The following is a 24,247-nucleotide window of genomic DNA, read 5'->3' on the forward strand; positions in this document are numbered from 1 at the left end:
GCATAAGCAACTTTCTCTGCACTTATGACCCTAATTTAAAGTAGGTGCAAGTACTGTATAGCGGAAGCAGGCCCTACAACTGCTTGACTGCCCAAGAAATACAGGAGCCCTGACAAGTAAATGAATGGAAAGTTTTAAGCAAGAGCTGGCACATAAACTGCCCCGTCATCTTTCCCCAAGGGTAAATATTCCAACTGTCCAGTAACCCTCTAAGCTTACACTTCTTTCCCTGCAGATTCAGACAGCAGCAAATGATGAGATGTTAGTGCCCACCTGTTGGTTGCTATGGTTACAACTACATCAGCTCATCATGAGGCTTTGCTTCTGAGGCCCTTGTGCTGCCAATGTCCCATTAATGACCAATTGCAAAGATGCATTTCCCTTTAATGTTCCATTTGTCTGCACTTGAGGAATGAGAGATCTCTCCCTGTCCTGAGCTCCTCTTGCTGCAGACAAGTCATGACAAACTACAACTCCCTGCACCCTGTCTCCCAGAATCTGCACTGAGAGTGGAACAGAGAATTGAACTAGAGCTCGCAGCACTCTCTCTCACACACACACACAGACTGCAGCGCTCTCCCCCATGGCCCCATCCCATCCTCTGGCAGAACCATGAGGCAACGCAGGGAGGTGTATTCGCGCTGCACTGGCTCCCAGATATCGTCCTGCGTTGCCATGGAAACAAGTGCCCCGAGACCCAGGAAGCTGCGAGTGGTGTAAGGTTATTACAAGGGCCGGGGAGGAGAGGCCTGATCTGGCAATATTACCATTTCTGGCAGCGAGTCAAGGGAGTGCTCTCTCTCGGGGGCTGCTAGGAGTTTTGGGGGTCACGTCCTGGAACAATCAAAGACCAATCGCAGCCCTACCCCCCCCCCCCACACTGCAGCGGCGCAAGCAGCAGCAGCAGCTCAAGACGAGAGAGGTGTGGGAGGTGCAGAGCCAGGAGATTGGACCGAGGAGCGATCCTAGAGCCCTCATTGCAAGGACATTTCTAATTTGGATTATAGCTCAGGAGTGGCCCACTTATATAAAGTGTACAGCGGCCACTCTGGCAAATGCCCGAACAGACAGATTGTCAGTCCGGGCCTGGACTTGTAAAGTAGTAAATTCGAAAAACATCCTGTTTTCAATAAGCTCCTCCCACCTGTAACTTCACCAAATTAGTAGTAATAGCATAACGGTGTATCTATGTTTCCATGGTGCCAAGGCAAATCAGCAAGCCCAGAATTCTGCTTCCTCCATCTTTGGCTTAGTTATGATGTACAGGACTTCTACATGACTCACGTGTCTTCTTTGACATGATCACTATTTGCATGATAAAAACTGTGCATTCCCAATGCCAAAGTTAAAATGAGAGAAGTTATCCATGTGAGCCAAACTCACTGTTGGCTAAGGATGCCAAGAAACTTATTTTCCTCCGGGAAAGGTCAGAAGAAGACTCTAAGCAGTTTGCACCAACTCATTATTTCACCGTTCTGTTCTTTAATGGGGTGTACAATATCTCACGCAAATGTGAAAAAATTAACCTGCAGTTACCTGGAGTATATATTTCACATGCCTCATGTCTTCTGTAATGTATCTAAGAAATATATTGTCCAAAAACACTCTGCCCGCTTGTTTCAGGAAAGGGTGCAACTTTCCTCGATCAGGTCACCAATATCCTGATATCTATAACTCAAATTGTAGGAAAATGAGGAGAGCACTCTGCAAGCATATCAATGCTGTGGTTGTCCTTTTATTAGTCGACTACTTGTACACTGTGTACAAGTAGTCAACTAATAAAAGGATAACCACAGCACTGATATGCTTGCAGAGTCTTCTGTAATGTGTTTTTTTGCAAATTGTTGAAGAAACTTAGCAAACATATATATACAGTTAGGTCCATAAATATTTGGACAGACAACTTTTTTTCTAATTTACCACAATGAATTTTAAATGAAACAACTAAGATACAGTTGCACTGCAGACTCTCAGCTTTCAGATTCGTGGGTTGAACAAAAAGATTGCATAAAAATATGAGAAACTAAAGACTTTTTTTTAACACAATCACTTCATTTCAGGGGCTCAAAAGTAACTGGACAAATTAAAAAACTGAAAATAAAATGTTAATTTATAATACTTGGTTGAAAACCCTTTGTTGGCAATGACAGCTTAAAGTCTTGAACTCATGGACATCACCAGATTCTGGGTTTCCTCCTTTTTAATGCTCTGCCAGGCCTTTACTGCAGCGCCTTTCAGTTGCTGTTTGTTTGTGGGCCTTTCTGTCCAAAGTTTAGTGTTCAACAAGTGAAATGCATGCTCAATTGGGTTCAGATCAGGTGACTGACTTGGCCATTCAAGAATATTCCACTTCTTTGCTTTAATAAACTCCTGGGTTGCTTTGGCTGTATGTTTTGGGTCATTGTCTATCTGTATTATGAAATGCCTCCCAATCAATTTGACTGCATTTAGCTGGATTTGAGCAGACAGTGTCTCTGAACACCTCACAATTCTTTCGGCTGCTTCTGTCCTGTGTCACACCCTCGATACATACTAGTGTCCCAGTGCCACTGGCAGCCATGCACGCCAAAGCCATCACACTGCCTCCACAATGTTTTATAGAGATGTGGTATGCTTTGGATCATAAGCTGTTCCACGCCTTTTCCATACTTTTTTCTTGCCATCACCTTCCCATGAAATAGCCTTTGAATCAATTGTCCAATTACTTTTGAACCCCTGGTCCAATTACTTTTGAGCCCCTGAAATGAAGTGATTGTTTTAAAACAAGGCTTTAGTTCCTCACATTTTTATGCAATCTTTTTGTTCAACCCACTAAATTAAAGCTGAAAGTCTGCAGTTCAATTGCACCTGAGTTGTTTCATTTAAAATTCATTGTGGTTATGTACAGAACCAAAATTAGAAGAAAAAAAAGTTGTCTATTCAAATATTTATGTGTATATATATATAATTCTAAATTACAGAAAAAATTATATTATTTTCTCTGTAATAATATAATAGTACTTGATTCCAACTAAGATATAATAATCCTTATTGGAAGAAAAACCAGCCTATTGGGTTAATTTAATTTTTACATGATTTTCTAGTAGCCTTAAGGTATGATGATCCAAATTGCCGAAATATTCATTATCCCGAAAACCCCAGGTCCCGAGCAGTCTGTATGACAGGTCCCATGCCTGTATAACTGTGGCACCGCTCTACATTCCCACTTCCTGTTTATTGACAGTAGACATTCAGCATAGGGTGTGCATAAAATCCCTTTGAAAACTATCATGTCTATATTAATCATGATGTTGGCACCTTTATTTAATTTCTCATTTAACCAAACAAAACAAACTTATCAAATCAATATTTAACAAAATATCTTTTAGGTCAGGTCATTTTCCTCTGAAATGGCAATACAATCAGACCCTGTTCCATGATCTCACAACTTATAATACTGCATACTGGAGGCCACCATAGCATAAAATGGCAAAACAATGTCTCAGACTAAACAGTACAGAAATGACACTGACATTCTGGCAACTTTGGACTGAAACAATTTATGGGGTTCCCATCAACAAATAGAATGTCAGTGCTACAATGAGAAGAAGGCAAAAAGGAGAAGAGAAGGTCTGATAAGCTGCTGAAGGCATGAAAATATCTTCATATCGGTAAATGCTCACTACATTCTCTGACACTGGAGGTGAGTCAATGTCGTGCCGTGTTATAGATCCTGACAGAAGCAAAAGAGAAGAAAAAACATCTGTAAACACTTTCCATAATACTGTATACAAGGTACTGGGCTGTTGCAAAGAATATACTACATAGTTGGAAATAACTGTCCATAGGCAGAACTCATGTTAGTGGTTTTAGGATCAATTTTTAAATTCTAGCAACAATTATAGGAACAAAGAGCAACTACTCTTGCAAGGCTAATACCCAGCACCCTCTCTAGAATTGTCCTTGGGACAAAACGGGAACAAAAAAAAACCTCACCTATGTGGGACTGTGAAGACGTAATTTTGGAAAACTGTTAAATCCGGGTTCTACTGTATATAGTTTGCAATCTTTTTTTTATGTCTGTAGACATAATTTTTATATTTAGATTATATCAAAAGATTTGCAATAATCCACACAGATTGCCACAACTATACTCAGCTACTTTTGTTCTATAACATATACATTTTTTTCTTACCTTGTATTGCTGGGCCCCATGCAAATAAGTAGTACCAGCTCAAGTGCAAATCCACTATAGTCTCATCTCTTGGTACATATACAGGACGCTTGAACCTGCAAGTTACACGGTTGTTTTCAAACACCCCTTCCTCGTCCCTAGCAGGATTCCTCTTAATCTCTTTTGCCCACTGACCAACATTATAAAAGTGCTGGATGCGAACCCTTCCATTGTCATCATGAACACAGGCCATGACATCATCCCCTCCCTGAAAGAACAAAAAAGATAATGAAAATGTATGAGCTACAATTTTGTATGAACAATAACAGTCCCATCATACAATACCTTTATTTATAAGCAGTAAGTATTATGTAGTTGCAAATCAGTGGCTGACACTTCTTGCTAATATATGGATATATTTACTGTAAATAAAGGTACACTAGCATGTCCCTGAAAAAATATATACATTCATATGTATAGAGATTTGCATGAAACAACTCCTAAAGTAACAGCAGCCAGTGGTTTCAGATAGGAGTGTGATCCAACTAACAGATCCAACTAACTTGTGGTGGGACCCCTTACTACAGCAAACAATAACGGGTCAAAACAAAGTGCAAGAAAAGTATCTGAGGCAGCCACGTGCCTGGAAAAATATGCGTCAAGAAGGTGGTGTAATCACCTCCTGCATACCCATCAGAACTGGAGCCAGCCCTGCTAGATGTGCTTGCCAAAATATGCTCCTCAAAAGAAGCATGTACAAGCCTAATTAAAACCAGGACAGAGGAGCTTAAAGTGGACCTGTCCATAATCAAAAAGATTTGTAAAAACTGCAGGAAAGGAAAATAGCACTGGAGAGCAGGTTTAGCATAATGGAGGACACCCTACATCCAGTTATCAGGCACAGTAAAAAAACCCTTATTGAATATCAGCAGAAAGCCAATGATCTAGAAACTGTCTGCGTAGGAACAATCTCCACTTCATCGGGTTCCTGGAAAGAGGGAAACTCCCCAGAGCAGTTCCTTGAGCAGAGACTGAAAGCAGTGCTCAGAGTCCAACCTATCCACTACCTTCACCACAGGCCCCACAGAGTGCCGACAAAACAAGCTCTTCCAGGAGGCCCAGCACGTCCACTGATTGAGTCCTCTCTCTCGCACACACCAAGGACCCCTTGCGACACCAAGCATTTAGTATATCGATATATGCTGACCTCTACCAAAATCCACCACTTGGCTTGATGGCAGATCCTGCAGGGGATGGGGGGGGAAGACCCTGCCACTGGGGGACATTCCTATAAGACTTTTGGTAGCAGAACAACACTATGGACAATGCTCAAAAAGACTAAGTTTCCCTGTTCTCAGATCAAACATTAATACAGACTAAGGTCTCAGCAGCATGCACACCTTCACCTAACAAATGCCTTATGTTCAGGGTGTAAGTTCAACCTGCAGTTGGGGTTTGGGTAGAAGGGGAAGGATGGGAAATTTTAGGGTTACTTATATTTCTACAAGTTTGGATCTCTGTAAGTTTTACTGAGGAGACACAATGATAAGCGAGTTTCTATGTAAGTAATAGCAGGCTAATATAGGTCTATATTATAAATGTTTATCAATGTCCTTAGCTGGACCACCAGAGGGTTAAATGGCTTTATAAAAGCGTCTGGTGGTAGACCATGAAAAAGTGTAACACTACAATTATACTCCTGCAGGAAACCCACCTGACTGGTGGGAAATTGCTGGCTCTGAAAAGGCCATGAGTGGAAAGGATTTGGTGTGTCAATCCTAATTGCGAAATCAGTTGCTTTCAAATTAAATGAAGTCTGCACAGACCCACAAAGGTATTTTTGTGCATGGGTTCATCTTTAATTTTGAGGTCATTCTTGCATCAACATACAAACATACCCTCTCCATATGGTACGGTCACTGCTCACCACATTTGCAGGGGCATACCCACTGGCATTTCATATAGCAGCAGGAGACTTTAACACAGTTCTATGACCAACTTTAGGCATGTGGACATGGGCAAAAGGATACAGCTCCAGAACTTGCACCTAATATTAATAATTTAATCTCTACTATGGGTCTCACAGAAGTGTGGTAGCACTTTAAACCCAGCACAAAACAATTCTCATGCGCCTCATAATGCTTCCCCAAATTGATGTGGTGTTGCTAAATAGCAAGACCCTGTTTTCACACATTTGCTTTTACGGAGCTCCCGCTGCCCCACGCGGTTCCCTTAAACCCGTTAGATAATAAACAACACCCGGAGGAGCTTATATTGGATTTCTTCAAAATGAAACAGGTCCCCTCTACTTTATTAGTGACATGGGATTCCTTTAAGGCATACAGTATATGGATTCTGAATGCAGAAATCATTAGCCTTAAAGGACAATCTAGAGCACCAAGTTACAAATAAAAAAGCTGATAATACAGCTAGAACATCAGGTTGCTCTCTCACACTTGCTGGCAATGATTGCACAGTTAAAGGCCACACAGGCACAGTATGCAGATTATATGCATGAAAAAGACCATCACAAATATTATTTCACAAAAGCTAAAGTCTTTGAGTAGGGCAAACACACATGAAAACTGCTGGCATTCATGGCTGCCTGTAGTATACACCCACAGTTATCAAGCTCCCTAGGAACTGACCCACAAAGTATTAAAGACATCTTGGTACAGTTCTATTCTACCTTTTATTCTAACAAACAACCAGAAAAAGTATCATTGACTCCTTTCGGGACTCTATATCACACCCCAGTGAATACAGACAATTCCTAGACATCCCCCTCAGCCAAACCGGAATAGTAGAGGCTATAAACTCCTTCCCCCTAAACATAGCAGCAAGTGCTAATGGGCTGCCTATTGAGTAATATGAGGCATACATATCTCTGCTGATGTCCCATGTAAAGATATTAGCAAAGGTGCTGGGTAGGAGACTCGGTAAAGTCATTACCACTATAGTAAACCTGGATAACCAGGCCTATGATTAAGTGTTTGTACACGAAATGCGTAAGGCTGTGGACACAATAAACTTGAGTGCCTGCGCCAAAGAATTTTCAGTTTGTCTGCTCCCCATGATGAGGGCTCAGGGCGGTGCACCTGGGCCTCTTCCTTTATGTGGGGAGTAATCACTTTCTACTTGGAGACCCTAACCTCAGATTTATTATTAAAACCGGGTTTATACCAACAAAAAAAACATGCACTAAATATAAGGAGACTATTCCTAAACCGGTCTATTAATAACAAAAATACAGTAATCACTTTCTACTTGGAGACCCTAACCTCAGATTTATTATTAAAACCGGGTTTATACCAACAAAAAAAACTTGCACTAAATATAAGGAGACTATTCCTAAACCGGTCTATTAATAACACAAATACAGGGTCAAGAGCAATAGCGGCATAAAACATTGCAAAGACTGGAGTGGCCATACCTGTGGATCCTTATGACCAGACTTAACATTGGACCACAATACATAGAAATGGTTAGGCTCTAACCAAACTCCAGTGGAAACAATAAGAGTGAATGAGCTGTTTGCACGGGCAGTCCGGAAAAGTAACCAAGTTCACGGGTTTATGGCAGGACAGCTCACTGAAAAAAATACAGCTATATGCGGATGATACCTCAGTCAATCTGGATGACAGAGACCAGTCCCTGAACCATTTAATCTCTATAACACAACAATTTGGTGAGGTTTGAGACTCACCAGTCCATCAAAATCTGTCCTGTTCTCAAAAGACCCCCCCCCCACTGCCAGAGAAGAGGCTAGACGGCTGCCCCTTCAGGTAGCAGATACCTTTACATATCTGGACATAAAGGTAAATCATTCCAACTGCAAAAAAATACACCACCTAATGTTACCCTGTAAGTGTAGAGCTTGGTGAAACCTGCCACTGGGGCCAGCTTATACAGATTATTCTCGCCCTAAAAACTTATATGCACCTTTTTTGCTCAAGAAGATGGCCTTGGTCTGCCAGACATTGAGTTTTATTTCCTAGCTGCCCAAATATACTTGGTCTGCTGACAATAGGAAAGGTGTGGTCAGCCAAGGGTGTTACATCCTTTGCTGCGTTGAAGAAAATAGTGGGTCCACCAAACTCACAACCAGTCTTTACCAATATAAATAGATACCACAGAAAGGCCTTTATTAATCAGCTACTCCAATTTAGCTGAAAGCATACAAGCCAAAAAGTCTAAAGGGAAAACTTCCAAATTGTACGTTTTATTGGTAAAGGCAAGACTGGTAAAGGTGCCCATTAATTGCAGGACTGCCTGGAAAAGGGACCTGGGGCAATTAACAGACTACCAATAGAAGGAAACCCTGAAAGTCCCAATATAATTGCACCATATGAACCCATTGTCTCCTCTACATGTCAGAGATGCCTCTAACTCCCAGGTATGTTAATTAATTCCTTTTGAGAGTGTCCCGGGCTATGTGAGTACTGGGACAGGATACTGGGTAAACTAGAAACCTTGACGGGGACAATTATACATAAAGATCCTAAGCTCTGTCTGCTAAATATAATGCCCACTTACAGCTACCTCCAGACAAAGTTATTTTCCTCTCCATAGCCCCTTTGTGGCTTGAAGGCAAATTACTCTAAACCGGAATCAATCCACACCCCTGTTCGAAGCCTGGTGCACAAATATGGACAACCAGTGCTCATTAGAGACTTATTATTATAGAAATACAATGACCTGTATGAATGAGAACCTTCACAGACACCCAAACGTGTAGACAGTCATGGCACATCGGTATCTGGAAATTATGGCCCCCTACAAATACCTAATGCAAACTTTCATGCAATGTAATTAATAACTTGGTACTGTTTACGCTGCACTGTGTACCTAGGTTTTTGTTGTCTGTAACTGCAAACCTCTTCTTGCAATGCCAAATAAACCTTGCCTAAATTAAAAAAAAAATCTAACTTTTCAACTGTTCACGCTTGCCAGCTGCTATACTGTGGTGTGCCCAGCCAAACACAGATAATAGGATGTCAAGAAACAGCACAAACCAAGATATACTAGGGCGCTACCAAGCAAAGTCTGGCAGCGGCTCTATCTGGTATTTCAGTTGCTTATTAATGCAATCTGTGTGACGTTTATTTATTGGGCTTATGAGGAAAATGAAATGATATTGCTCTTTTAAGTTCTACAATTTAGCTTATAATCAGCATGTGTCTATTAGTGCATTATGAAAAAACATTGTAATATCATTTTTATATCCTTATGAATGGTGCTTAGTGATGTTATTTGTTATAATTTTTGCTTAATGATTTAATTTCTGTAACCTGACTTATTACAACTTGTGCATTATAACAAATAATGCACCCCATTTTAAAATATGAGGATATTAGAAGTCTACTCGGAGTTCCATGACCAATATGGTCATGGAACTCCTCGGTAGCTTATAATATCCTTATATTTTACAATAGAGGGTAGATTATTCACTATACATTATATATATCTTTACTATCCTAGTTTTCAATTAGTAGACAGGCTAGAATAATTCAGAAATGTAATGCTATAATATAGTACTAATTAAGCAAGAAGGGTATCAAATTAAAAGCAAAGGCTGAATACCATCTTCTTATCAGAGGAAAACCCAACAGCTACCCAGCCTTCAGTGTCTGCACTCAATTCAAATTCTACATCGGCTCCAATGCGGCGATAGCTCAGAAAATAGTCGCAGGTCTCTGCATTACATCCAGGTTTGCCATACCTAAAATGCCAACAAACATAATGCTCAGACATTTTGAAGGTCCAGTCATTCAATGGTTATCTGTATAAATTAAACATACTACACGTAATTATGCAATTTTTACAAAATATTTTTGCTGTGGTGCAAGTCTTGTGCCATTGTGCCAAGAAAGATTCGCATACGTTGGCCCACTTTAGTTATCTTGATTTGCCCCAAAATAAGTCAAGCTGCCATAGTCTACCCCATCCACCCAGTATGAAGATATAAGAAACAGACCAGGAACAGGCAGTACTTTAGTCTGCAAACACCCTTTATTGGTGTATTTTCACTCACGACATGTTTCGGGAGCCAGTCCCTTTTTCAAGTGAACAACAAAAACAATTAACACACATTAAGTAACCATTGTAACCCCACCCCTTTGGTGTTCCAGGTGATACATTGTGACATCATGGATAACTCCATTCCTTTGTTGCATGAAAAAATATATACCAATAACAGGAATACCATCTCAAAAATTTGAAAAAATCCCATAAAAATAGTCCATAAATAACAGTCCAACCTGTTGGAATAAATACAATTAAATACTTTAAATACTTAACAAACTGTGCCAAGCCTATCAAAAGTAAAAACATATGAGCACTACAAATGAATGTCTGCCCATAGGCAGGGATCACCCTCGCATGTCGCTCACTGCTATTTTAGACTAGCTAGTCTCAATAAACAATTTCTCTACACTTACTTTTGCAGTGTTCTCTTTTTATTTCTGTGATCTGCATAAAACAAAGATACATTAATAATTCGTTACAGAAAACATTTGTAACTAAGTTTATCATTAAACCCTTTTGGTTTCATTGTATCAAGCTGCCTAATCCATTTGTTTTCTTTTTGAAGTAACAACTTTGGGAGGTAGTTCAACTTTATCCAGGACTCTCCATCTTAGTTGTGAAATATGGTGCTTAGCTTCAAAAAAATGTTTGGCTAGTAACGACTCATTTGGTTTTTGGGGGTCAAAATTTCTTATATAACCTTTATGTTCTCCTATACGCACTTTGACTGGTCTAGTGGTTTGTCCCACATATGCATACCCACACTGGCATTTAATTAAATATACCACGTGTACTTTCACAGGTAGCATATGTTCTTACTGGTATGTTGAACCCTTTGAAAGGGTGTGCTACCTGGTCCCCTTTTATGATGGAATTACAGAGCCCACAATTTAAACAGGGGAACGTTCCCATTTTTGGTTTACTAAAGCATTTCATAGTCTTATTTTTCACCCTGAAATCAGAACTACGTAAATTATCTCTAAGTGTCCTACCTCTTTTATACGAAAAGAGAGGTTTGTCTTTAAATAGATGTCCATACATCATATCACTTTGCAACGCTGGCCAGTACTTTTTAATTACACTTTCAATTTTGTTACTTCTATGATCGAAGGTAGATACAAATGGTGTACGTTTACTGTTTTTTTTATTTAATTAAGTCAGTAATAGTGAGTCTCTTGTAACTTGTTCCACTTGGGCTGCAGTAGATTCCATAGTTCTTTTCTCATACCCATTTTGCGTGAATCTTTCAATTAAATCAGTAGCTGCTTCCTTATATCCTTTGATATCACTAGTTAATCGCCTAGCCCTAAGAAACTGGCCTTTTGGAATGCCCTTTTTAACTTTAGGATGATGAAAACTATCTGCTCTCAATAGATTATTTCTGTCCATAGGTTTACGGTACATATTAGTACCCAGTTTTCCCTTGTTATTAGTTATAGTAATGTCCAGGAAATTGATAGAGTTGCCTGCATATTCAAATGTAAACTTAATGCTCTTATGGCTATTATTTGCTTTCTCTATCATTTCCTGGAACGTTTCCTTGGATCCAGACCACAATATGAGGATATCATCCACAAAGCGAAAAAATGCTTTTATATTTTGACTATACATTTTGTTGTCCAAAAAATATTATTTTTCTAGTCTGTGCACCACTATATTGGCAAAGGAGGGCGCGACCGCTGATCCCATCGACGTTCCCTGCCTCTGCCAGTAATACTGGTCACCAAACCGAAAATAATTTTTACTCAAAACCAGCTGTAAGCAATCCAATATGAAATACACAGTGTTATGTGATAACGTAGTGTCTAGCAATGCCTCTTCTATATACCGTATTCCCTCCTCTTGGGGTATAGAGGTATATAGGCTTTGTATGTCGATAGATGCCAGCACAACATTCTCCAGATTCTCCAATTTTACCAATTTCACAAGATCTGATGTGTCTTTTAGACAAGTGCTGATTTTTGATACAATGGGTTGCAAGTATTTATCGACATACTGGGCTAGTGGTTCCAATACAGACCCCATACTGGCCACAATTGGGAATCTGTCGTCATTTTAAAAAATTTTTTTTTTTTGCATTTTTATAAAAAACACACATCCATAAACACTGTCTGGCAAATAAAATGTTAATCCACAAATCCATGCATAAGTTATTTTAGTTTGTATTTTGTCATGGGGGCTTCCATTTCTGCTCATTACACATTCATCCTGTGCTGCTCTAACAGCAGGCACAGCAACTACTTACTGCCTCCTTTCTCCTGAGCTATTTTAACCCTTCCTAGACTTCCTCTTAAATTTTCCTGGTTTTCAAGTATGTCCTCCTTATTTTATCCTTTTTTTCTATTCCCTGTTATCAGTCCTGGGAGTGTACTCCTGTGTTTCTGCCATTCATTTTTGTGTAAACAAATATAATAAACTATCTATATAAAATATTTTTTCCAGTGTCCAAAATGAATTGTGTGTGTATGTATGTATATATATATATATATATATATATATATATATATATATATATATATATATATATTTATTTTTTTAAACGTAAGTGGGGGCAGTGATCACAGGACTATCTTATTTCAGTCCTTCTGAAGTGGTGTCAGTGGGAGCTTATCTTGATTCCTGCCTATTGTTCAATTGACAGGCTCAGCAGACAAGGCTCTGTTTACATTACAGCAGCTTGTAGGAGGGAGGGGTAATGACATCACTCCAACTTGCAGTGCAGCAGTAAAGTGTGACTGAAGTTTTTCAGAGCACAAGTCACATGACCTGAGGGCAGCTGGGAAATGTCAAAATGTCTAGCCCCATAGCAAATTTTAAAATTAGATATAAAAAAATCCATTTCTTGTTTTTTAAAACGGATTTCAATGCAGGATTCTGCTGTAGTAGCACTATTAACTGATACATTTTGTAAAAAACATGTTTTTCCACGACAGTATCCCTTTAACCTTTTATGGATTTTTGGCAAAAAGTATATTACTGGTGTTACAGGATGATCTATCAGCAAGAATTCTTTTACTTCTTTAGTTATTACACCATTTATTTCTGCGTCTAGTACAGTGTGATCAACAAGTTTCTTCACTTCCCACACTGGATCATAATTAATCATTTCATAATGGTCAGTAACCTGCAGCGGATTCATGGCTTCTGTTATATATGCATCCTTATCCATGACAACTATCGCTCCTCCCTTATCCGCCTTTTTAATAATTATCTCAGTATTCTTTTTAAGGGATTTTAAAACATGCCAATCAGCTTTTGTCATATTACTTTGCTTTTTCTTACTCATTTCCCATGAATGTTTTACTTCACTTACAACCAATTTTTCAAACATCTCAATTGAAACATTCTCAACAGTGGGTATAAAGTTACTTTTTTTTCCTAAGGCCTAGGGCAGTTAAAGGGCCTCTAACGGCCGGTTCAGGTTCATTAGCAAAACACATTTGTACCTACCGTCGATCATAGAAGTAACAAAATTGAAAGTGTAATTAAAAAGTACTGGCCAGCGTTGCAAAGTGATATGATGTATGGACATCTATTTAAAGACAAACCTCTCTTTTCGTATAAAAGAGGTAGGACACTTAGAGATAACTTACTTAGTTCTGATTTCAGGGTGAAAAATAAGACTATGAAATGCTTTAGTAAACCAAAAATGGGAACGTTCCCCTGTTTAAATTGTGGGCTGTGTAATTCTATCATAAAAGGGGACCAAGTGGCACATCCTTTCAAAGGATTCAACATACCAGTAAGAACATATGCTACCTGTGAAAGTACACATGTGGTATATTTAAATTCCCGTGTGGGTATGCATATGTGGGACAAATCACTAGACCAGTCAAAGTGCGTATAGGAGAACATAAAGGTTATATAAGAAATTTTGACCCCCAAAAACCAAATGAGTCGTTACTAGCCAAACATTTTTTTGAAGCTAAGCACCATATTTCACAAATAAGATGGAAAGTCCTGGATAAAGTTGAACTACCTCCCAGAGGGGGGGGATAGAGTAAAGTTGTTACTTCAAAAAGAAAACAAATGGATTAGGCAGCTTGATACAATGAAACCAAAAGGGTTTAATGATAAACTTAGTTACAAATGTTTTCTGTAACGAATTATTAATGTATCTTTGTTTTATGCAGGTCACAGAAATAAAAAGAGAACACTGCAAAAGTAAGTGTAGAGAAATTGTTTATTGAGACTAGCTAGTCTATATAAAATAGCAGTGAGCGACATGCGAGGGTGATCCCTGCCTATGGACAGACATTCATTTGTAGTGCTCATATGTTTTTACTTTTGATAGGCTTGGTGCAGTTTCTTAAGTATTTAAAGTATTTAATTGTATTTATTCCAACAGGTTGGACTGTTATGTCACAATGTATCACCTGGAACACCAAAGGGGTGAGGTTACAATGGTTACTTAATGTGTGTTAATTGTTTTTGTTCTTCACTTGAAAAAGGGACTGGCTCCCGAAACATGTCGTGAGTGAAAATACACCAATAAAGGGTGTTTGCAGACTAAAGTACTGCCTGTTCCTGGTCTGTTTCTTATATCTTCATATTAATTGCTTATCACATGATGGATGGTGTGTGTTGAAACAGCAGGTCTACACGTATCTGATTTTGTTCGCTCATCTTGTTCTGAATATCCCATCCACCCAGTCTAATGTAATAATCCAAAAATTCAGGAAGTGGCCCCACCATTTCCCTACAATAACAGGGTTGCAAATTGTGTGATCAACCCTTATTTTATTTAAAAGAAATTTAAAAAGAATTCATAAATGCTCAGTCGGTACAGGAGTCAACACTGTGGAAAAATTATCAAATCTTAACATGCTACCAAATGAGCCTCCCCATATAATAATTCAGTTGTAATAACCCCCTAACAAATTTGCACCTGGGCAGTAAACCATGACAACTCGATTGGATAGCAATGGTATGGGTTAGTGGCCAGGCACAAATGAGAATTAAGCCCCAAGGTGACCCTGGGAACACAGGAGCTAAATGACACAAGTGCATTTAGTGTACCAATAGCAACAAATCAACAATTAATTTTGAATAATGTCAGTGGCATAACTACCTTAGGTGGCCCCACACCCCCTTGGGTGCCACTGGAGCCTTAAAACAAGGCAAAATACAGATAGTAGGGTTGGGGATTATTTGTGCAAGCATGTGCGCAGTGCACAGAGTATTAGTTACGCCCCTGATTAGTGCACTACATGTTAGAAACAAAGACCAGAATGGCTGTTATGGTCAACAGCACTTGTCAATTTAAAGGCGAACTAAACCCCCTACGGTGATAAGTCCCCACTGGCCCCCCGTCCCACCCCTGTAGGATAACTGACCGTACATGCAGAGTGAGCACAGCGGAGCTCACGGGCAAAATCTACCTGGGGCTTTGGTAATCTTCGGGTCTTCTTCCCGCGCTTCGGCAATTTCCGTCACAGCAAACTGCTCCAACTGCACATGCGCCGCTCACTTTACGAGGATTACCAAAGCGCCCTTGAGCTCCGCTGTGCTCACTCTGCATGTACAGTCAGTAATCCTACAAGGGACACAATTCTAGAGTAACACTTAGCAGGGGGAGACAGGGAAGGGGGCCAGGGGAGGGGGCCAGTGGGGACTTATCACCATGGGGGGTTTAGTTCTCCTTTAACATCTATGTTCCCAAATAAGACCACTTGTCTATAAATCTAGGTGCTATAACATACTCTTACTAAAAGCTTACCTACCCATAAAGTATACTGACCTAAAGCAGCCCTTTGTTTTACCACAGTCATCTACACGTATTCTTGCAAACGGATCTACCGGAGGAGCTGTAGGAAAAGGATAACCTGAAATATAAAAGCAATAATCATTATACAATACCTGTTAACTATTGAGAAATACTTTGAAATGCACCATAATTTAACAATCCACTCCGATCCATGTTCAAAAGGCACATATCATATAAAAGCTGTTTCACCCACACTGTGCACGTGTGGATGTGTGGGATGTGTGGTCCTATCTTTATACTTTAAGGGGTCTATTTATCATGCTGTATAAAACAATGGAGACAAACATCACCAGTGATGTTGCCATAGCAACTAATCATAGCTCTGCTTTTGTTTTTTTTGTAGGTGATTGCTGAAATCGAATTGCTGATTTCTTGCTATGGGCAATATCACCGGGGATATTTTTCACCAATGTTTTAAACAGCACGATGAACAGAACTGTAATGAATATTCATTATGTGGTTATGTTCCCCAACATGGCCCATCCGCACGGGAAGCTTTAAGGGGGCATTATCCTGCAAAAATACCAATGTTTACCCCATCTGGAGTGTGGTTTCTATTAGCCTGCAGCTCCGATGGGGGGGGCAGTTTTTATGAAAGGTGCATTTTAATTGATTTCATCAGAAGACAACAATGCTCAATGCAAGAAAAACAGTGTAATGGTGTAAAGTGGAAACTTAAAAAGTTGTGAATAATAATGAAAGTCCTTTGCAAATGAAACATGAATCCCTTATTCTTTTTTTATTAGAACATCTGTACCTATTAAAAAGGTGTTTAAATATCTGAGTTGTCAATCTTATATTGCCTGCCCCTCCTCTATGCCTGAGGCTGTGATTGTATAATTTCAAAACTGAAGGAAATAAAATTTAAATAATATATATATATATATATATATATATATATATATATATATATATATATATATATATATATATATATATATATAGCATAAGAAAATTTCGCTGAACTAACGTTATAGAAAAAGATTTTTAATTATTTCTTAGGTTGACAGGTTCCCTTTAATAGCAGATTGGTGAAATAAAATTTATTCACCAGACTACAACATTTAGGGGCAGATTTATCAAAGGTTGAGTTGTATTTTCGAGGATAGTTTTCAGTCAAAAACTCGAATTTTCAGGTTAAAAAATTCAAATTTTTGTTTTTTTTTGTCAAAAAGCAAGAATTTTTCGAGTTTTTGAAATATATTAGGAACACAATGAGGTCCCTGTAGCAAGGAGCAAGTGGTTGTATACAAATAGCTAGTAGGTAGTTAGCAGGAGCTGATTTGAAAGGATTAAGCTCCCACTAGCAGTGGCTGCAGGAAGAATATAGACTAGCTGTCTTAAAGAGATACTGACACCTGAAATTAAACTTTTTTTACATCTATTATAATATTGGCTTTGCAAGCTACTTCTAACTTTGCCATAAAGTATTTGCATGATGCATCCCCCATGTTCCTGTATGAGGGGGCTGCCATATTTGTGCAGCAGGAGTTCGTTAGTATTAGAATCTCTAACTGACAGGCTGAGATGGGACAGTCAGGTTGGCAAAGTAAGAGTGTCAGAGAGTCAGGCTTAGGAACTTCAACTAACAATTATATACAAAAACAAACCTCTCAGCAAAAAATGATCAACATGACCTATAGGTAACATTTAATGTACATTCATATGCTAAAATTCATTTTTTAGTGTCAGTATCACTTTAAAGGAGTTGTTCACCTTTAGGTTAACTTTTAGTATGTTATAGAATGGTTAATTCTAAGCAACATTTTAATTGGTCTTAATTATTTATTTTTTTTGTAGTTTTTTTTAATTATTTGCCTTTTTCTAACTCCTTCCAGCTTTCAAATTCGAGTCACTGACCCCATCTAGAAAAGCAATTCTCTGTAAGGCTATAGATGTATTATTATTTCTACTTTTTATGACTCATCTTTCTATTCAAGTCTTTCCTATTCAAATCATTGCAATCTGGTTGCTAGGGTCCAAATTACTCTAACAACCTGATTGCTGAAATTGCAAACTGAAAAGCAGCTGAATAAAAAACTAAATAAAATAAAATGAAAACCAATTGAAAAATTAACTAAAGGTTCATTTAAAAGTGACCCCTTTAATCAGACACTTTAAATGCATAAGCTGGCCATAGACACAAAGATGAAGCTATAAAACATTTATGGGATTTTCAAACCATGTGTGGATTATCCTGACATGTACCAAAATTTAGATAAGAAAAGAAACACTTGCCAGAACAGTGTAGCAACAGCAGAGATACAGCTCAGGAGATTCTGAATGCAACAGCACAAACAGGCTCGGACAGACAAAACTATTAAAAAAATAGCAACTTGCCGAAATAGTAGCTAAAGCAGAGTCAGGAATCACACTGAGTTACTAAAAATCTCTCAATATAATTTAGCCAAAACTCTTGGAAACTAACCCATGTCTCACTCTTCACAACCTGTAGCTCAAACAGTGTTATTAGATGACCAAGGTTTATTTTTAGCTTCCCAACAAAGCTGATTGGTTACCACTCACAGTGGCCATAGGGGCTGATTGGTTACCACTCATAGTGGCCATAGCCATTACAATTACGATCTTTCCTGGAAAAGATCGTTTGTTTCAATACACACATGTAGAACTGAATCGTCAGATATATAGGTAGAAACAATAGAATTCTACCTGTATCTGACAATTCAGCACTAAAGATGCCTTCAAAGGCGCCCAATCAAAATTTTCCTACCAGCTTGATCAATGAGCTGACCTATATCCAAGTCTTCTATCCAAGACGAGACGTCTTCCACCATACGCGCATCGAATATCGTACAAAAATGTGTTTCGTACGATATTATTGATGCGTCTATGGCCACCATTAGAAGGATTGACTCTTCCATTGCTGGAGTAAACCACAAGGTACATGGAAAATAGCAACTAAATCAACCAACATAATTTATCATGCTGTGTAAAAAGTGGAGTGAAATATTACCAGCAATTTTGTTTATAGCAACCAACCAATCAGATCGTCACTTTTGTTTTCTAACTGTTGAAATCTAATTGCTGATTGGTTGCTCGGGGCAACATCACAGGTAATGCTTCACTCCACTTTTTACACAGCATGATAAATATGTCCCTAAATGTAAAGTAAATGTATATGCAACAAGACAATGGATCATGCACTCACTAAAAAATAGTGAAAAAAGAAAAAATCAACTTCAATTAATACTGCTTGGGCTTGTTTTAATTATGAACAATGTTATTTTATATTTCTTATATGGAACAGAAGCCCAAACTGTAATGAGGTATTCCTTGTCTAAAAGCCTAACAAACTGCAGCTGGGTGAAGGGAGTGGTTTGTTTACAGGGCTTCTAAGGGCAGGACTCCGCGGACAATTCCGGCGCAAAAATGCAGGCGTCACGTCGGATGCGACGGAAATAAGGTAAGTAATTCTATTGTCGGATCGTGTCGCAGCATTGATGCGACGCAACGCGACTGACAGATGCAGACGCTGCGTTTGCATCCGACAGTCGGGTCGCGTCAACAATGAGTCCTGCCCTAAGTGTACTAGTGATTTGTTTTGATTGGGTTTATACGAACAGGAAGTAGAATGTGACTATTGCCCTATTTAATGCAAAACAAAATAAGAAAAAACATATATAAACCTATCCCCTTTTTGTTCCGCCAGTGTTATTCTTAGAATATCCCCAAAAATGCAGTGTTTCTGTGGTCTTGGCAGGCTGCATCCATATGATGCCTTCATCTGTACTTGCTCATGTAGTAATGGTCAACTAAATAACCAAAATATATAGCCTAGCTGCAGCATGTGTTTACACTCAGCAAAGAAAATAATTCAATCATGTATTTGTGATAATCTGTATAAAGATAGTAGGGATCACTTACCCCCAAAAGTGCAGTTAGCAATGTAGAAAGGTCGGTTGGCAATAGACATAAATACAGCCCTGTAGAGTACCCGCTTAAGTGTTGAATTTCCTGCATCACTATGCAGTACATAAAAAGTAAATTAGAAGACATATACTAACTGTGCATGACCCCACATTGAAAAGCTAAATTTGGGGTTACACATTGTCCATAACAATTCGAAATATGCTTAGGTTATGCTAATGTTATATTAATTTTATCAAAAATCACACCTTCTTCTGAAAGATATCTCAAGTCATAAAACTCAGAAGCAAATGTGCCGTAAGTATCTTGGTGCTTCTCATCTAATGCTGGATCACCCTTGTCTCTCCGGCTCCCACGCGTGGCACTCTCATCAGCAGGGCTGGCACTAACTGCATATGCAAAAAGTAACCAGGCTCCCACACTCTGGCACAGCAGAATCATCACACTAAAAGAGCAAGAGATGTATGGGGAAGTAGAGGTGAGGGGGCAGATGGAAGGCAGTTGTTAGCAGTTGGGTGTTAGATGAATGATCCAATATATCTTATAGGGGGACTCCCTTTCCCAGCAGATGTATTAGAGCTCACTCAAATAACTGATTCCATTACAAACAAAATAACTGCCTTTTGCACAAATTCTGCATACAGAGAGAGACAGGATTTCTGGTGATTTTAATAGTCAGCTCTAATACATCTTCTAGGCAAAAGTAACCCCCTATACAGTATACCACTAGTTCTGCTATATCTGCAACATTCATTTGACACCCAACTCCTGAATGAAGACAGAATGAGGAAAACACAAGATGCTGAGAGAGGAATAGTGAAGATAAACTTGATTATTTCAGAAACAGTACAGACTTTTTAATTGATTTTATTTAATTTTTTTTTATTTCAGTATGATGAAGCTAATATTAAATTGTCATTTTTGCAATAGTTCCCCTCTTAATTATGTTCTGGATCACCCAAACAAAGTCACTTTATCAGGGGTGTTGCCAGAAATACAGCAGAATGAAAATATAGTAAATGTTTAGGGAATTTTGATACAAAAAGAAATGTATATGTATCCTGTTTAAAACACAGACTAAACATCCCCTGTATGTTTATATCTACAGATATAGGGAGGGAAATTCCATACTGTTAGCTCCTAAGAAGAGCAGTATAATTAATTTGCAACACCAGTTATTGGTGTTGCATTGCTAAGGCAACAAACATGCTCGATTCCAGTCATACTGCAAGCATAAAACAAATAATGCAGAGCAGGGCTAGATGCCCTCTTTAAAAATATACCAATAACAGTATTCATCTTGTCATGCTTTTCTTTGAAATCATTGGCACACTACAAAATGTAGGGCATGAAAACCGACATCTTGCAGTGCATCCTATCGAACAAATGTTTGCCAATAGTAACAGGGAGTTATGGTGCTGAAACAGCTATTTTATATGTAACAAGACATGTACTGCCTGACATTACACTGCAGCTCAGTAAGAACAAGCAAAAATAACCCAAAAACCAAAAAAGTACCTTTGTCTGCGAGAAAAGCGATGCCCTGGTTTAACATGAACCCAACCGACAATCAAATAAAGCATCCAGCTCCTTTCGCCTCTACTGTGTTTTGCCCTCCCCCAAATGCTCACGCTGAGCCAGAAGGCAGGGAGAGAGGCAGCAGAATTCACTCCCCTAAAGGAACAATGATTTCACTATTGATTTCCATCTGTGGTCTGGGAAAGAATAACAATGGTAAAACAAAGCAGTTTAAAAATCTGTACTTGTGAAGAGGGATTGTACAGCCATGCTTTATGTTATTCTCCTCCTCCTGATGAAAATGAAAAAAAAAAAGCACAAAACAGCATTCAGAGCAACATCAGGCATACAGTGTTCTATAGTTATGCCAAACTGCTACTTACAACTACATCCACATGACAGCAATTGCAAGAGAGCTTATGTGAGTTGTAGTGTAGCATAGTCATATTATTCTTTTAAAGTCTGCCTGTTCATAGTGTTTGGCACTGTTACAGGATCATAAAAGCACCAAGGTATTATTTATTTACAGTGTATTTTAATGTCTGTACGAATCAGCCTTTATCATGACTGTCCCATACCTCCCAACTGTCCCTTTTTTCGGAGGGACAGTCCCTCTTTTGACAGCTCAACCCGCAGTCCCTCATTTGTACTGGAAAGTCCCTCTTTTCTATGCACTGAACAGCCAGAAAAATAAACAAAGTTTCTCACTTAATTGGCTTTTAGCAGAGAGCCCAGAACACCTAACAGGTGCAAATAAGATACTTTGTAACAATTTTGAGACACAAAAACACAGTTTAGATAAGGAGAAATATTTTCAAACTTTCATAACCTGCCAAATTTTGTAAAACAAACATGGTAATTAGGGGGTGTGGCCACAGAAAGGTGTGGTCAAAAAAATTCCTGCGCTACGTGCAGAAATTTTTTTTGTGTCCCTCTTTTTACTTCCAAAATGTTGGGAGGTATGATGTCCCACTACTAAACTCTCTCACAACAGACTATAGCACCCCTTTTATCCACAGCTCACAGTGTAGCATAGTTATATTATTCTTTTAAAGGAACAGTTCAGTGTGAAAATAAAAACTGGGTAAATAGATAGGCTGTGCAAAATAAAAAATGTTTCTAATATAGTTAGTTAGCCAAAAATGTAATATATAAAGGCTGGAGTGAACAGATGTCTAATAAAACAGCCAGAATCCAACTTCCTGCTTTTCAGCTCTATAACTCTGAGTTAGTCAGCGACTTGAAGGGGGGCCACATGGTACATTTCTGTTCAGTGAGTTTGTAATTGATCCTCAGCATTCAGCTCAGATTCAAAAGCAACAGAAATGACCCATGTGGCCCCCCCTCAAGTCTCTGATTGGTTACTGGCTGGTAGCCAGGGCAACCAGTCAGTGTAAACCAAGAGAGCTGAAAAGCAGGAAGTAGAGTTCAGACTGACATGTTATACATCCAATCACTCCAGCCTTTATACATTACATTTGTGCCTAACTAACTATATTAGAAACATTTTTTATTTTGCACAGCCTATCTATTTACCAAGTTTTTATTTTTACACTGAACAATTCCTTTAAAGTCTGCCTGTTCATAGTGTTTGGCACTGTTACAGGATCATAAAAGCACCAAGGTATTATTTATTTACAGTGTATTTTAATGTCTGTACGAATTAGCCTTTATCATGAATGTCCCACTACTAAACTCTCTCACAACGGACTATAGCACCCCTTTTATGCACAGCTCACAATCAGCCTTTAGGGTTTTTATGGCTTCCTTACTTAATTTCTCACTTATAATTACAAGCGGTTTGGGCAATAATAAAGGACTATAACAATTAAACCCAGTTGCCACTGTTTGAGATTAGTCCCTGAGCAATAATGGCCAATTTTGCTGTTACACTATTGCAGAACTATAATTCTCAACTTGCTAGTATGTGTTTTTGTGGCCCAATATAATTTTCTGCATGAAAAGGGTTTCCTGCCATGTGTATAACTGAGTGAATATACCTGTAAAGGCCTTTAATATGCTCTAGAATAAGGGACAAATAAATATGAGACTAAGTTCCGTTATCCGCAACCTCTACAAAACAGTGTCTTATGGTTTATTCACAGGCTTAGATACAGAGCGACAGTCCTGGCACAGAAAACTTGTCCCACCGCTGATTGTTTCGAAACTTGTATTTAGGTATTCCTGTTTGCCAGTTGATTTACTTTAGGTATTCTGCTTTGTTTTACAGTTCTTTTCTAGTATTTCACTCTATTAATTTGGTTCTCTGGGTGGTGTATGCTACCCTTAAACACAATATTTTACACCTCTTTTATGGTCTGTGGTTAAAGGAAAATGAAAGGCTAAAATTAAATAAAGCTCAAATTATTGCCCAGTAAATGTATATATACATACCATTAGTAATTTCCTTTTGCAATCAGTCAGTTATTCTGAAGATGCAATCGTTTTTAAAATAGGTTTTAAGATGTTCTGTAAAATATATCTCTGCTGTAGTCCATAAATTCGTTCATTTAGGACACACAAGCGCTGTTATCTTCTGAGGAACCCTGTGCATGCGTATTAGTACCTAAGCTTCCCGTGTAGTGATGCCGTTCAGGTCACGTGACCTAACCGTTGTCATCACTGACCTCTCTGCCACCGTCTGCTCTAGCTCACATGCCTGTAGGATTAATGGAATGCTTTTGCCATGGAGACGCCCCCGAGGTGAAGGGCAGCTTTGAAGATACCACTCTGAGTGTAGCAACGAGCTGAGGAGCAGCTGAATGTGCGGTGAGCCAGTGGCGATGCAGATATACTGCAGGTTTCTTATTATACAGGCATGTGCATGTGATTTATGACATAGTCGGGAAGTGGAGGGGAAGTGACGCTGATAGAAGAATATGCAAACTATGAAA

The 24,247-nt window shown here is 38.8% G+C and overlaps 1 protein-coding gene across 4 annotated transcripts; it reads right to left on the minus strand.

The window, feature by feature from the left end:
- Nucleotides 1–3,272: 3,272 nt before the first annotated feature.
- Nucleotides 3,273–23,974, minus strand: LOC108719064 (DOMON domain-containing protein FRRS1L). Of its 4 annotated transcripts, none has more exons than XM_018267671.2 (7): nt 23,748–23,974; nt 21,354–21,509; nt 20,084–20,280; nt 15,921–16,005; nt 9,737–9,875; nt 4,175–4,421; nt 3,273–3,712 (listed from the first exon to the last, which is right to left on the minus strand). In XM_018267671.2, exons 2-7 carry the CDS (start codon nt 21,416–21,418, stop codon nt 3,540–3,542), a joined length of 906 nt encoding a protein of 301 aa, XP_018123160.1. In that variant the 5' UTR covers nt 21,419–21,509; nt 23,748–23,974; the 3' UTR covers nt 3,273–3,539. The 4 variants fall into 4 exon arrangements, with proteins under 4 accessions (XP_018123160.1, XP_018123159.1, XP_018123162.1 ...); XM_018267670.2 differs by having other exon boundaries at nt 21,354–21,550; XM_018267673.2 differs by lacking the exon at nt 20,084–20,280 and having other exon boundaries at nt 21,354–21,550; nt 23,748–23,972.
- Between the last annotated feature and the right edge of the window lie 273 nt (nt 23,975–24,247).

Source organism: Xenopus laevis, chromosome 6L, assembly GCF_017654675.1.
Source record: "Xenopus laevis strain J_2021 chromosome 6L, Xenopus_laevis_v10.1, whole genome shotgun sequence".
Lineage (NCBI taxonomy): Eukaryota > Metazoa > Chordata > Amphibia > Anura > Pipidae > Xenopus > Xenopus laevis.